Genomic DNA, 14,640 nt, shown 5'->3' on the forward strand with positions numbered 1-14,640 from the left:
AAGCCAGAAAGTCTCCTTTGAGCTTTGAAAGCCTGTAAGCCCATTGCATTAAGGTCTGATTAGTAGTTTCCTGTTACTTGGGTTTGTCAGTATTGAAGGGAAAGGTAAGATGTCCTCATGGAAGGCAAAATAATTCTTAATTAGGATAATTAAAATGTGGCTTAATGAACCTCCTACAGGATACACTTATGGAACTATACAAAGACATAAAATCTTGACAATAGGTGAGGTTATATGATCTCCTAATTTTTATCTGACAACAAAATGGCATCCAGCAGAAACACATATTGCATCTAAGGCTGATGCTGAAACACAGTCAGGACATTTTTAGATGGTTAACAAATCTCTGCTGACCCAATTGCTGCAACTTGTCAACATTTATCTTGGCTCTGCAGTGGTAGAATTCACATCCTTTAATTGAAGTAAACAACTGAACTGTAAAAATTCATTAGAGTGATTCAAATACATATTAGAGGCAGAAATTAAATAATTAAAAATTAAACAGATTCTGCTGAACTATAAAGTATGCAAGAGAAAGAAAGAGGTTTATAGGAACAAATGGGCTAAAAGCTTGATCTACCAAAGCTTGTATCAAAGATGTTGCACAATGGTTTGATTTACCAGTCCCCACTCTCTTCTGCTATTGTCTGGTACCACTAATTGTTGATCTGTACCCCCATGATGCCTGTAAGACCTCCTCAGTCCATGTCAGCTTTCCAATACATCTGAGACACTGCTGTTACCAGCTGGAACTGTCTCCCACTGACAGCCCAGAGTAGGATGCAGGGGAGATATCTGACCTTCCTGATCTCTTCTGTTGGAAAGAATTGGCATAGGTTGAGGCCCCAGACTTATCCCACCAGCTTTCAGAGCTTGGGAGACCATAGGCAAAGGACAGGATTAGTCACAACAGCAAGCAGGTCTGGATTGAAGAGCATTTTTCTTTTGCTGCGGAGCTGTCTAATGTCTTCTCACAAGAGTTGAAGGTAGAAACTAGACAGGGAAATCACCAGCTCCACACATCTCATGAACTATGGTCTGTCTACAAACTGACACCTTGATTTTCAGAATTTTGGTTTGGTTGTTTACATAACAGTTACTTGCTTTCAATCATGAAAGTCACAGACTAAATGTCATATTTCTCCCCCCACTCAAGAAAATTACACTCAAGTTGTAAGTTTCTTGACAGAAATTCCACTCTCACCAAGAACAAACAGATAGAAGGAATGACTAATTGGTCAGTGATTTTTTCCTGAACATCCAGCTACTTACTGCACTTCCTAAAATACCAAATGTCTTCAGTTGTGTACATGTCTGAGTAACACATATGGAAGTCCATGAAATGTGCACAGTTAGAGCAGACCTGAGCACCTACTACATCTACTAAAAAGAACTGTAATTAAAGGCTACTGAAATATTACAGCATTCCAAATTGATGCCAGGCTAAAAAGCTACTTTTAGAGGCTAGTTTCACTGTATGTTAGTGGAAATGTCCCACAGCAGTTCTGTGTAAGTCCCTCATGTACAGCTGTCATTACGTGGCACACAAAAGTGGTGACTATTTCATATCAATGTAGCTTCCAACAAACAGGCTGCTGACAGGTTTATAGCACCTGCATCTGTAACAGCTTCCTTTCCAGCCCTGCTCTGTGGCCTTGTACCCTGTGCAGCTTGCAGAGGTCACATGGGGCTGCAGGTCCCCACTTGATGACTTCCTTTAAAATGGATTATACTGTGCCCTTCCACAGCAGGCAAACCAGAGCACCCTTTAAAAATTCCATTCAATGAGTGCTCAGCATTCAGCCCATTTCCTCGTTGGCCTTACTAGAACTGCAACACAAATACCACAGCCCTACAAAAAAGGATGTGTGTGGGCATTCAGGTGGATAAAACCCCCACAAATATTCTACGCATGAAAGTGAAAGATAAGTTCAACATTTGCATATTTGTTTTTACAAAATCAAAAGAGCTAAGGACTAACTTTCAGCTGATACTCCACTCTCTTAAGCAAAAAAAAGTTACCAAGGGACAAATTTATTACTGACCATTAAAATGTGATTTAATCTGTGATTCTTTGTAAACAAAGCAAAGGTTTCACTTTTCTTCAGATAAGCACTGGAAGCACCACACATAATCTCTCAGTGAGGTTATTCTTTGAAAAGAGGACTGCTCGTTCCCCAAAGGTACCATGTTGTGTTGTGTGACCACAGTTCAGTGTCCTCACCTGCCTCCAAGCCTGGCAGATGAGCAACAGGGCTCTGGGTAAGACAGCATTTGAAACACAAATGCAAACAAGACTGTAGGATATGAAATGCCATAAAGCTAAATACACAGACTTTTTAGGAACAGCAGGTCAAGTTACCCAGCAGCACAAAGGGCCTCTGTGTTTGGGAACCTGCCTGGATAGAGATACCATGTGTGTCTTCCCTGCAGCTCAACTGCTGGTACAGTTGGTGGGGCTCTGTCAGCAAAGCAGACACTGCCTGCCACCAGACTGTCATACAAGCCTGATAACTGGGCTGGAGATGGGAGGAGGAGTGAAAATTAACAACTTGCCTAGCAAATGAGAATTGAATTTAAACAAAAGATGGCTTTTCCTCTGTTCCAAAACATAGAGTAATAGACAGGAGATTCAGAGATCCCTTTCTTCTGTAATTCTATTACCCAGTGCTTCCAGCTGTTTCAGATACCTGGAGGATGGGACCAGAGTTGAGTTTCTCAGCTTTTCTGACTTGTATTAATTCTTAACCTCTCCCTGTTCCTTTCAGTGCCAGGCTACTTGGCAGTATGACCTGTCCAACCCCAGAATCCTCACAAATACCAGCACTTGTGATCCCACAGTCACAGCACGAGTGACTCTGTGATCCACACAGCAGCTCTCCAGTCTCCCTCCAGCGCTGTGCATCAAAATGGATGTTGACAAACTGCAGTAAATGTTAGTAAAATTTGTTCAGTGTCTCCTAAGTCCTCTTGAAAACTGTGTACACAGAAATTCAGACAGTTTACTCGACTGCACTGTAGAGCTGGCGCTGCAGAGTCGTTTGCAGAAAGGCAAACAAAACGCAGAACCTTTTCCTGGCAGATATAGGCCACAACTGAACCACTGAACTGAACATGTTTGATTTAACCAAGTCCTGCTGCACAAATGAAAGCTTCAGGACGTCACCTTATGCCTGCGGGGGAGGAGGGGGGGTGAGGAAAGACCGTATCGAAAACAAAAGCAGAGGAAGTGCCACAAATGCTTCCACTGCACCAAACCTGCCTGCGATTGGCCGGGGAGCTGTTGCTACACAAACTCTGCCTGCTCCTACCACACGTAGTAAGCCCTGTTACAACAGGCCAACTCACAGCATGGAAAACTGTCCCAAAATAGGATCCCAAATGGCCATCCCCACCTCAAGCTTAGAAGAACAGTAACAAGCTTGCTTGAGAACCTAAAACTCCCTGTATGCAGGCAGAAAATTGTAGTCTACAGACATTTCATGCTAAGCCTAGCAAACTTCTGTTATAATAGTTCTCGTTTCCAAAGCAACAGAACATGGTTCAAATTCCTGCTGGGGTATTGTCCGATAAAAATCCTTTTAAACTGCGTGGTCATTGTGAGAAGGAAAGCTGGGAAACAAAGGTGAGGCAATTTCAAAAGGTACTAAAGTGAAAGCAGAAAGTAAATTAAACCCCCCTCCTAAAAAAACAAACCTAGCCTTGGGTTTATGACTAGAATACCATTACAGAGGTTTGTTTTGGTTTTTTAAATAAGGAAAAAATTGTTTTCCCTTTGTGACCTGCATATTAAAATCAGCACTGACCTAAGGGTCTAAAAGTCTCACCTGTCCCAGCAGTAACTCTTTTCATTGGAAATCCGGGGTGTACCCTAGCCCAGGGAGAAGTGATGCAAAAATATGAGCTGCTTTAAGATATGAAATGGAAAAGCTAACATCCCACCTCTTCAGCCCCTATTCTAATGCAAAGCAATGTTGAATTTGGAGCAAACCCCAGAATAAAATAATAAAATTAACAACTGTAATGTCCTGAGAACTGATATGCTGGAGCAAGCCCTGAGAGGCCCCATGCAATTCAGTAATACCCTCTGATCATAAAAAGTGATATTAAAGTGAATGATCCCAAGTAACAGGCTGAGAAAATCTCTTATGTATAATTAAAAAGACTAAGTTAATAAGGATGTCTCATTAGTTCAGGTCCGTCAGTAAACCAATTGTTACAACTTTAGGTGTCAACTTCAAAACCAGTATTAATGTGAAAGTGTTCAGCAGAGAGTGGGCCTTAAACAGCCACCACTAAAACCTGATTAATTTGGGGTGAATGGGAAATTTCTTCTGCAATTGGAAAAAGAAAGTAATTGGCCGAGAAGTCACAGGCCTTTCATCAGAGGAGTCGGTTACACACGGAAATTTGAAGATATGCATTTTTGGGGGGTTGTGACAATACACATTGGATGTATAAAATAAATAATTGCATGTACACAAACATGTTACCAGTAAACTGAATTCTGGAGTTATGCCTAATGCAACCGAGCCAACAGAATTTTGTTTCCTTGGAAGTTGTGTTTGTACACGAAGCGTGGTTTGAAGCCCACCAAGGAAAAAAGAAAAGAAACCAAAATGAGAACACAGTGACAATCACAAAGAGCAAACGACTGAGGCAACTACTGCTAACCCTTCCCCTTTCTTACCACACCCAGTGGACAGTCAGAGGCAGGAATGCTGGCACACGACTCAGTTGCTTCCCTGCTAACTTCAGTGGCCTTGGCAGCACAGACAGGTGATTGCAGCAAACTCTCTGATGACCTGAGAAATTCGTGCACTTCTGAAGACAGAATCCAGTTTTAAACGTGGAACTGGAGAGGCCAATGATACCTTATTTCAAATACAAATATATTAATCCGTTAGGAAATTAAACAATAATGATGCTTCATTTTTCCTCAGCAATAACTTAAGTAAAATGTGAAAACATAATGTCTGTAAGACAACTGCAGCCTTCTTTCCTAGTGCAGTCTGTAGCACTGACAGTTTTTTCAGACAGTAGGCTCTTCACCACCATCACAAGAAGTATGTGTGTGGTTTATATTTTTTTTTTAAGGTACTGCTCCACTCAAGTGTTTCAACACATACCTGCCTTGGATGAAAACAAGTTTGCAAGTTATACAGAATAACCACTTCCCAGCTGAATTATGGAAACTGTTGGTGCCACATAAAGTGAATTACCTTAAACCACTTTTGTGGTTAAGATTTACCATGTTACCTTGCATTGGACACAGAGTAACAACATGCTCACTACCATCTCTTCTGACCAGCATCTGTTCTTCCAAATGTAATACCATTACCAGAAGCAGCAGGATATCTTTATCTTTTCAAAGGTAACATACATATCTAGAGCTTGGACACAGGGCATCACTACCATTAAAGCACAGCTACTTAAGAGCTGTGCTCTATTAACCCACAGCTAAAGCATTTTACCTTTCTATTTTCAAGGAAACACAACTATGTGCTGTTCATTCACTAACTACATTCAGCTACTGTGCTGAATACACAAAAATTTCAGTAACCCAGTAACATGGCCAAACCCTCAAGAATTAGTGTCCTAATGATTTGAATGGTGTTCTCACTCATCAGTCACATTAAAAAGTTACATTCCTGTGCTAAGGCACAATAAAATGACTGTAGCAGCCAGGCTAGGGCCAGATTTGACTGTTTCAGGTTTTAGAAGCCTCTTGGGAAGCCTGGACACTTGTTGAGTTGGTGAACCCACAACAAACTCTGAGTTTCTATTTGGGTACTCTTGTAGTCAGTCCAGCTGGATTAAAGCTAACTGGAGATAAGCCTTCTGAACATAGCAAAGACATAGCCTCAGGCTCCCCAGACCTTTAGGGAGGATGTCCTCACTCCCAAGCTGAACAAGCTATTTTTGGATTATACAAAATGGATATCAACAGACCTGCTGTAATGAAATGCTGGTTAAAACCAGCACCTGTCTTCAGCAAAGAGATAGCTGGCGATGGCTTCCACAGATGTTCCTAAAATGCTGTCCTGCCCTAATCCTTTTTTTTCAAAGGTTCTTCATGCATCCAGCTGTCTGGGGAAGAGAAGGAGAGTGTGCACATGACAGAGTGACATTGGGTGGAGGTGGAGAAGAAAACAGTCTTACATAACAGAGAGCCGAGTTCTGCATCTGGAAGCAACTGGTCTCTCTTATTTCCATCCTTCTTTTTTCACTGTATTTCACACCTGCCTCCCCTCCCCTTACACTCCAAGGTCTGGAGGCACACACAGCACGGTGACAGTGTGGCAGAACCGGGACACACGGCAGGGCTGGCAGCGGAGGGATCCTCAGGGTCTGTGTGTGCAGTGTCATATATCAGACAGCTGATATATGCCAACTGAGCTGCAGAAAAACACAGCTGTCACAGTAAACAACTTAGTTCTTTATCCTGTGCGCATGCAGACCTCATAACTGCACAGTTTGTTGGAAAGGCAGACGAGCTGCCTCACCCACAAAATGCAGTGAGCAGGGTGAAGCCGTGTAGGCCCGGCTGCCATGAACACAGAGCGTGAGACAGAAAAAATCAAACCTCAGTCAAGACAGCCCTGGCGAAAGAGAAAAATACTCCACAAGGGAAGAACGAAGGGGGCGATATAAAAGACGGCATTCACTATTCCCGCCCCGGTCCCACCTCATCGTGCCCGGAACCCGGCAACACCGCCGTGCGCGGGCAGCGGGGCCGCCCTGAGGGGAACCCGCCACGGCACCGCCGGGGCCGCCCCGCACAGCCGGGCTGCGGCTGCCCACACCTGAGGGGAACCCGCCATGGCACCGCCGGGGCCGCCCCGCACAGCCGGGCTGCGGCTGCCCACACCTGAGGGGAACCCCGCCATGGCACCGCCGGGGCGCTCCTGCCCCCGGGCCGCCGGCAGCAGGGACAGGACGGGGCTGCCAACACCCCGCCACTGCTTCCCTGCCCTCAGTGCATCAAGGCCGTGGCACCGCTGGATTGCAAAACATTCCAAACGTCTCCCTTGCAACACCAAGGGGAAACCATAGAATAGGAAGGAAAGGAAAGCTGTGCCAAAAGCCAAGGGGGAGGAAAGGGAAACCTGCACAAAGATACTACTAAGCCTTGGGCTTTGCAATAGCCTCCAATGTGTCAGGTGAAACATTAGGATGAAACAATCTACTAAACACTGCGACATCGAAAGTGCCATTTGCATAATTTTGCAAATACACAAAAATATTTTAAAAAGCAGTCCTATACATTTATTGAAGGGATTTGATAAGTTGCTGACAGAACCGGTTTCACGTCTGTGATGTTCTTCATGCTTCCTGGATGGGGGTGCATCTCCCAGCACTTGGGGCGGCCACACGGCTCCTGTCACGGCAACTTCTAGATTGGCTGCATTAATTTGGAGTCTGACGTTGCTGGTTTTGCCTTTGGGATGTCCTCGATTCTTCCTGGCCGCTGTTGCACCTCCCAGCCCTTGGTGATCTCACATGTCTCCTGTCACGATGACTTCTGGACTGGCTCTGTGTACTGGGGCTCTGATATTGCTGCCAGAAGTGGTTTCGCTTGCAGGATGTCTCTGTTTGTGCCCGGCTCTGGAGTCGCCTCCACTGCCTGCTGTGGGCTGTGTGCGGGGCAGTAGGAGCTGGGGGGAAAAGGGGTGGGTGAGCTGAGAAGTGCTGGGCCCTTCCCTGGTGGTGGCAAGGAGGGGACAGGAGGTACCTGTACGGTGGAATGAACTGGGTGACACAGCCTCCCTGCTTGGCACAGGGCAGGTGGAAGCTCAGGTCACAGACTGTTTCCCAGCAGGAGATGGTGGCCCCGCTCTGGCCACAGATGCAGCAGCTCTGGAAAGAGCAGAGCAGCCCCATCAGCAGCAGCCTCAGGGCCTCCTCCTTGTCCCAGAGCTGGTTGGAAGGGCTGGGCTTTCTTGCTTGGGGTCTGGGCAGTGGCACAAATCTCCCTGCTCTTCTCAGGCTCTCACCTTCTGTGCTTCCCGGGAGACTACATCTAGGATATCCCTTGGGAGAAAGCCCTGGAATCCTACTTGATCATCATTGTGCAGATGAAGGTGGCTGGCAAAAAACTGTAGAAAAAAGGACACGTACTGATGAGGAGAGAGTGGCAGGGACTGCCTGTCAAAACATGAAGCAACTCACCCGGCAGAACTCGTGGAAACAGAGCCCATTTATCTGGATTTTTTTCTCCACACGTCCGGGTCAGCCTCTGATCGTCCACACAGCTGGCATGCTGGAGGGGAGAGAGACCATGGCACCTCTGCAGGGCTGGGGCAGCTTCCCTGCAGGATTGACCCCCAGGGCTGCTCTGTCCCTGCCTGGCTGGCTGAAGGGCAGGGCTGGAGGCCTTGGGGAGGACGGGACATTGTGGGCACGGGTGTCCCAGCAGGTGTCCCCTGCCCCAGCTGGGCCCTGCTTGCTGAGGAAAGGAGGGTCCCAGCCCCGGGATGCCTGGACAGCTCCTGCCTCCCTGTGCCACTGCTCCTGGCCCCACGCTGGCCACCCCGACAGCCCCTCTGCCAGGCTGAGGGAGGGGCACTTTGCTCAGGCCCAGGGTCAGCAGGGTGCTTTGCCTTTTACCTGTGCCCAGGCCAGCACAGCCATCACATTCCCAGCTGGTTATGATGTCCCTCAGGCCAGAGCAGTGCCTGGGGGTGCCCTCGGTAGCACAGGAGGAACACAGGAGCAGTTCCCAGGGCCTGGGGAAGCAAACGGGTTCATGGAGGTGCTGAGCTCTTCTCCTGGGTCCTTGTGCTTCAAGCCCTGCAGAGCCCTGGGGTGCAGCTTTGGCAACTTACCCCTCCTCCTCTGCCTCCTGCCTGCCTCCTGGAAAAAGGCACTCACTGGCATCGCAGTGCCTGTGTCTGTCTCCTAGCTGGGCAAATGCATTAAAGCCCTGCCATGATGGTGGTCTGATGGGAAAAGGAAAACTGATGAGCTCCCTCTGCCCTGGCATTGGGCAGGTGCAGGGTGTCCCTGCTCTTCCCGCTGTGCCATCCCAGCAGGCGATGGTGGCCCCACTCTGGCCACAGATGCAGCAGCTCTGGAAAGAGCAGAGCAGCCCCTTCAGCTGCAGCCTCAGGGCCTCCTCCTTGTCCCAGAGCTGGTTGGAAGGGCTGGGCTTTCTTGCTTGGGGTCTGGGCTAAGCTCCAGCAAACCTCGCCTGGCACAAATCTCCCTGCTCTTCTCAGGCTCTCACCTTCTGTGCTTCCCGGGAGACTATATCTTGGATATCCCTTGGGAGAAAGCCCTGGAATCCTACTGGATCATCATTGTGCAGAGGAAGGTGGCTGGCAAAAAACTGTAGAAAAAACGACACGCACTGATGAGAAGAGAGTGGCAGGGACTGCCTGTCAAAACATGGAGGGAGCCCACAGAGCAACTCACCAGGCAGAACTCGTGGGCACACAGCCCATGTTTCTGCAATTTCTCCCCACAGATGTCCGGGTCAGCTGCTGATTGTTGACAGAGCAGTCATGCTGGAGGGGAGAGAGACAATGGCCCCGGGCATGGCACCTGTACTGCCCACCCCGACAGCCCCTCTGCCAGGCTGAGGGAGGGGCACTTTGCTCTCACCTGGCTCTCTCCCTTCCGAGCCTCCTCCTCCCTGTCTGATGTGGGATGTCTCAGCGGTGGGTCCGTGTCTCACCGTCCCACCGGTGAGTGCGCCTGGCAGTACTTGGTGCTCTAACACGCCTCCCATCACGGCGACTTCTGGATCTGGTGGATGAGTTCCGTGTCCGACGCTGCTGGCGGGAGTGCTGTTGTCTTTGGGAACTCCTGGCTGCTGTCTCCCTTGAGTTTCGCCTGCCAGCACTGGGTGGTGGCGTGCAGTTCCTGTCAAGGGGACTTCTGGACCGGCCGGCCGGATTTGCGGTCTGACGTTGCCGGCGGGAGCGGTTTCGCCTGCGGGATGTCCCTGATGCTTCCTGGCTGGGGATGCGGCTCCCAGCACTTGGTGCTCTCACACAGTTTCTGACACGGCGACTTCTGGACCGGCCGGATGCATTTGGGGTCTGATGTTGTTGGCGGGAGCGATTTTGGTTGCGGGATGTCCTTGATGTTTCCCGGCTGCGGCTGCTCCTCCCAGCACTGGGTGCTCTCACCTGGCTCCTGTCGTGGCGACTTCTGGACCGGCCGGATGGATTTGGGGTCTCACGTTGCAGGTGGGAGCGGTTTCGCCTGCGGGATGTCCCTGATGGTCTCGGCCTGGGCCTGCACCTCCCAGGACTTGGTGATGGCTCATGGGTCCTGTCCAGGGGACTTCTGGACCGAAAGTGTGGATTTTGGGCCCGACGTTGCCGGCGGGGGTGGTTTTGCCGGCGGTCAGGCCCTCGACTGCTGGAGCTGCTGCTGTCCTCAGTTTCTGTGAAGGTGCTCTGGGATGACCCCGATGTTACTTGACTGTCAGGGCTGGAGCTGCTCGTCTCCTGTGAGGGAGTTTGCAGAGGCTGCTCCCATGTTGTCTGTCGGTTGGTACGGCGGTGGCTGGTCTGTGGTGCTGAAGAGACAGGGGCTGGCACCTGGGCGCTGGTGCTGGGGCTGATGGTGTCCAGTGGTGCAGAACTGGGAGACAGCCCTGATAGCACCAGGCTTCCTGTGTTTGTGCTGGTGGTCTGGGGTTCCCTGGAGCCATCACAAGGCTCCAGTCCTGACTGTCTGTCGACACTGACACCAGCAAGACCTGACTCATCTCGGGAGGCTGTGAGGAGGAGCAGGAATGTCAAGGCCACCCCAGACCTGGGGCAAGATAGGCCAGAGCAGTGCCTCCAGCCCTCCCTGGAGGGAGGTTTGGCTCTGCCAAACCCACCCTGAGCACCCACTGCCATGCCCAGGGGCACCAGGCCCAGGGTCAGCAGGGTGCTTTGCCTCTTACCTGTGCCCAGGCCAGCACAGCCATCACATTCCCAGCTGGTTATACTGTTCCTCAGGCCAGAGCAGTGTCTGTGAGTGCCCTCGGCAGCACAGGAGGAGCACAGGAGCAGTTCCCAGGGCCTGGGGAAGCAAACGGGTTCATGGAGGTGAGGACAAAGTGTCCAAAGCGTGGGATTATCTGGCTGAGCTCTTCTCCTGGGTCCTTCTGCTTCTAGCCCTGCAGAGCCCTGGGGTGCAGCTTTGGCAACTTACCCTTCCTCGTCTGCCTCCTGCCTGCCTCCTGGAAAAAGGCACTCACTGGCATCGCAGTGCCTGTGTCTGTCTAACAGTTCAGCGAATGCATCATTCTCCTCCCATGATGGCTCTCTGATGGGAAAAGGAAAACTGATGAGCTCCCTCTGCCCCGGCATCGGGCAGGTGCAGGGTGTCCCTGCTCTTCCCCCTGTGCCATTTCCAGCTCCTGCGGGAAGCTGAACCCGGGACTCACGGAACAGGGCAGGGCCAGGACTGCTGGGGCAGGCCCTGGAACAGCACAGCACTTGCACCCCCTGTGTTGTGAGCCAGGCAGAAGGACACCAACCTGAAGGGGATTCGGATTCCCACGAGAAACATCTCCACGAGAAATTCCCGAGTGCTTCTGCAGATGGGGCACTGGAAGGATAAAATACCAGAGCGCAGAGCCTGTCCCTGCAGCAGAAACACAAGTAGTGAGAGTGAGGCCCTGGTGCTGCTGAGCCCCTGCTGTGCCCCCCGGGGTGACAGAACCACTCCTACTTGGATGCAGTCCCTGTGGAACCAGGTGGTTTTGCAGGTTGGGCACACCAGGGTGTTGAAGGTTTTTCTGTCCTCCACAGGCTCCATGCAGATGAGGCATTCGGTGCCCGGCTCTGGAGTTGCCTCCACTGCCTGCTCTGGGCTGTGTGCGGGGCAGTAGGCCCTGGAGGGAAAAGGGGTGGGTGAGGTGAGAAGTGCTGGGCCCTTCCCTGGTGGTGGCAAGGAAGGGACTGGAGGTACCTGTATGGTGGAATAAACTGGGTGACACAGCCTCCCTGCTTGGCACAGGGCAGGTGGAAGCTCAGGTCACAATCTGTTTCCCAGCAGGAGATGGTGGCCCCGCTCTGGCCACAGATGCAGCAGCTCTGGAAAGAGCAGAGCAGCCCCATCAGCAGCAGCCTCAGGGCCTCCTCCTTGTCCCAGAGCTGGTTGGAAGGGCTGGGCTTTCTTGCTTGGGGTCTGGGCTAAGCTCCAGCAAACCTCGCCTGGCACAAATCTCCCTGCTCTTGTCAGGCTCTCACCGTCTGTGCCGCTCGGTTGACTGCATGTAGGATATCCCTTGGGAGAAAGCCAAAGAGTCCTACTCGTTCATTCTCTTGCTGTTCAAGGAGGCTGGCAAAATACTGCAGGAAAGATGATGCACTGATGATGAGACAGTGTGGTGAGAACTGCCCATTGGAAAGCTGGAGAGGGCCCACGGAGCAACTCACCAGGCAGAACACGTGGGCACAGAACCCATGTTTCTGGATTTTATTTCCACATATGTCCGGGTCAGCCTCTGATCTCCGACACAGCAGGCATTCTGGAGGGGAGAGAGACAATGGCCCGGGGCATGGCACCTGTACTGCCCGCCATGACAGCCCCTCTGCCAGGCTGAGGGAGGGGCACTTTGCTCTCACCTGGCTCCCTCCCTTCAGGGGCCTCCTCCTCCCTGTCTGACATGGTGACTGTCAGCGGTGGGTCTCTGTCCTTGGAACACCGAGGTCTCCTTCAGGTGCTCCTACACTGGTTCTGAGACAGAAGTGAGACGAGTTTGCAACACTGGGCCAGAGCCCTGAGGCGTAGAGCCCCCTGACTCGCTGGTCAGCCCTGTGTGAGCCCGGTCTCTCTCTGCTGTCTCTTCCTGTCGTCTGGTTGAGGAACACCGAGGTCTCCTCCAGGTGCTCCTCCACTGGTTCTGAGGCAGAAGTGAGACGAGTCTGCAACACAGGGCCAGAGCCCTGAGGCGTAGAGCCCCCTGACTCGCTGGTCAGCCCTGTGTGAGCCCGGTCTCTCTCTGCCGTCTCTTTCTGTTGTCTGGTTGAGGAACACCAAGGTCTCCTCCAGGTGCTCCTACACTCTCTGTGCAAAAGAAGCGAGAGGCGTTTGCAAAAGAAGGGCTGTCCCTCCTCTTCCTTCTCCTCTCGTGATCAGGTAACACTGACACTGGGCCTGAGCCCAGAGTCCCGTTTTTGTGCCCTTGGCCTCACGGGTCACAGTGGCCACTGTGACATCAGCATCATGCACCTGAAATATGGGCAGGGATGGCCCCAGCCCACCCCCCCCACTGTGAGGCAGCCCCTTGGTAACCGAGGTTCCGAGGCGGGTCCCGAGCGCTCGGTAAGCACAGAGCCGGGGCGGCTGCTGCTGCAGCAAGCACAGGGTCAAATGCCAGGCCCTGGGGCAGCCACCAAGGACTCTTGGGCAGCCACTGTTGCACAAAAAGTGCTGTTCAGGCAGTGCCACTCCAGGGCTCCGGCCCTGGCCAAGGCAGATCTCTGCTCCTGCCCCTGGCCCAGGGAACACTGCCAGCACATCAGGGACGCTGATTCCCCAGCAGAGGTGCCTGAGGACTGCAGGGAAGCCGACATCACTCCAGTCTTCAAAAAGGGCAGCAAGATGGACCCAGGAAATGATGGGCCCATCAGTGTCACCTCCATCCCCAGAAAGGGGACAGAACAGCTCATGCTGCATGTCATCTCTAAGCCTGTGGAATAAAAGGAAGGGAAATCATGCTTGACCAGTCTCCTAGCTTTCTCTGCTGGAGTGACTGGCTGGGTACATGAGGGGAGAGCAGTGCCTGTTGTCTGCCATGACTTCAGCAAGGCTTTTCACCCTGCCTCCCAGAACACCCTCCCAGGCAGCTCAGCAAGTGTGGCTTAGATGCGTGGACACTGAGGGGGTTGAGACCTGGCTGAATGGCAGAGCTCAGAGGGTTGTGAGCGCGGCGCTCAGTGCTGGGGCCAGCCTCGTTTGACCGTTTGCCCGGTGACCTGGCAGAAGGGACAGAGAGCACCCTCAGCACGTTTGCTGATGATATGGACTGGGAGGAGTGGCTGAGGCACCACAAGGCTCTGCTGCCATCCAGCAAGTCCTGGGAGGGCTCAAACTTTGGGCACAGAGGCACCTAGTGAATAGCAAAAAAATCCGGTAGCTGGGTCTTTGTCTCGCTGCCTGAATTCAGGCTGGCAGGCAGATTTTAATCCAGCACAGGGCATAGCTGCCCCTTGTGTAAGCACCACACTGCAGAGCAGATTAGAGCCGTAGAAGGGTAGAAGGCTTGGGGTTGGGAGAGCCCTTTAAAGGCCACCCCGTGCAAATCCCGCAGCCTCGGGGCTTCCACAGGCAGCCCCAGGGCTCTGGGTAGGGCTCGGCCCACAGATGTGCCTGGGGGACAAGGCTCCTGTGCTGGAGCCTCTGTGGAGCTGCTGGGAGCCGGATGTTTTTCCCTGAGCTGGTTGGAAGGGATGGGGTTTCTTTCCTGGGCTCTGGGCAGGGCGCAGCTCTGATGTCCTGTCCCACTCGGCAGGTTTGGGGAAAGGTCGATGGATAACCTCTGGATGGCGCACGGTGCAGTTTTTGCCTCCAGGGCAGCGAAGCCCAACCCGCGGCACTCGCTGCTCGCCGTCCTCTCCTGCGCTCCGTTGGGCGGGACCCTCCCCCGCTGGGACCCGCGATCATTTGGGTGCCCGAGTTCCGCGC

The 14,640-nt window shown here is 51.9% G+C and overlaps 1 protein-coding gene and 2 long non-coding RNA genes across 4 annotated transcripts in view; all 3 read right to left on the reverse strand.

Moving 5' to 3' along the window:
- LOC135420559 (uncharacterized) overlaps window positions 1–6,963 on the reverse strand; it is a 28,004-nt gene extending 21,041 nt beyond the window's left edge. The window contains exons 1-2 of the long non-coding RNA XR_010433596.1: window positions 5,953–6,963; window positions 4,691–4,874 (exon numbers count right to left, since the gene is read on the reverse strand). This is a non-coding gene — a long non-coding RNA (uncharacterized LOC135420559). The remainder of the gene's footprint in view (window positions 1–4,690; window positions 4,875–5,952) is intronic.
- A 281-nt stretch (window positions 6,964–7,244) lies between these two features.
- Window positions 7,245–8,293, reverse strand: LOC135420558 (uncharacterized). The gene is made up of 3 exons (XR_010433595.1): window positions 7,998–8,293; window positions 7,736–7,860; window positions 7,245–7,658 (listed from the first exon to the last, which is right to left on the reverse strand). It is a non-coding gene; the product is annotated as an uncharacterized LOC135420558 (long non-coding RNA).
- A 1,322-nt stretch (window positions 8,294–9,615) lies between these two features.
- On the reverse strand, window positions 9,616–13,163 carry LOC135420551 (PHD finger protein 7-like). Of its 2 annotated transcripts, XM_064668173.1 has the most exons (9): window positions 12,579–13,155; window positions 12,390–12,481; window positions 12,201–12,302; window positions 11,920–12,044; window positions 11,680–11,842; window positions 11,486–11,592; window positions 11,158–11,271; window positions 10,907–11,025; window positions 9,616–10,732 (listed from the first exon to the last, which is right to left on the reverse strand). In XM_064668173.1, exons 1-9 carry the CDS (start codon window positions 12,619–12,621, stop codon window positions 9,657–9,659), a joined length of 1,941 nt encoding a protein of 646 aa, XP_064524243.1. In that variant the 5' UTR covers window positions 12,622–13,155; the 3' UTR covers window positions 9,616–9,656. The 2 variants fall into 2 exon arrangements, with proteins under 2 accessions (XP_064524243.1, XP_064524242.1); XM_064668172.1 differs by having other exon boundaries at window positions 11,486–11,842; window positions 12,579–13,163.
- Window positions 13,164–14,640: the final 1,477 nt, after the last annotated feature.

This window comes from Pseudopipra pipra, chromosome 11, assembly GCF_036250125.1.
Source record: "Pseudopipra pipra isolate bDixPip1 chromosome 11, bDixPip1.hap1, whole genome shotgun sequence".
NCBI lineage: Eukaryota > Metazoa > Chordata > Aves > Passeriformes > Pipridae > Pseudopipra > Pseudopipra pipra.

Bases quoted from the DNA above. Each gene is read 5' to 3' on its own strand.
- LOC135420551 (XM_064668172.1), bottom strand. From the start codon at position 12,621: ATGTCAGACAGGGAGGAGGAGGCCCCTGAAGGGAGGGAGCCAG. The intron at 12,482-12,578 runs GTGAGAGCAAAG...TCTCCCCTCCAG, and splicing joins CCCTGAAGGGAGGGAGCCAG to AATGCCTGCTGTGTCGGAGA. The intron at 11,272-11,485 runs GTTGGTGTCCTT...TTTTCCCATCAG, and splicing joins GGAATCCGAATCCCCTTCAG to AGAGCCATCATGGGAGGAGA.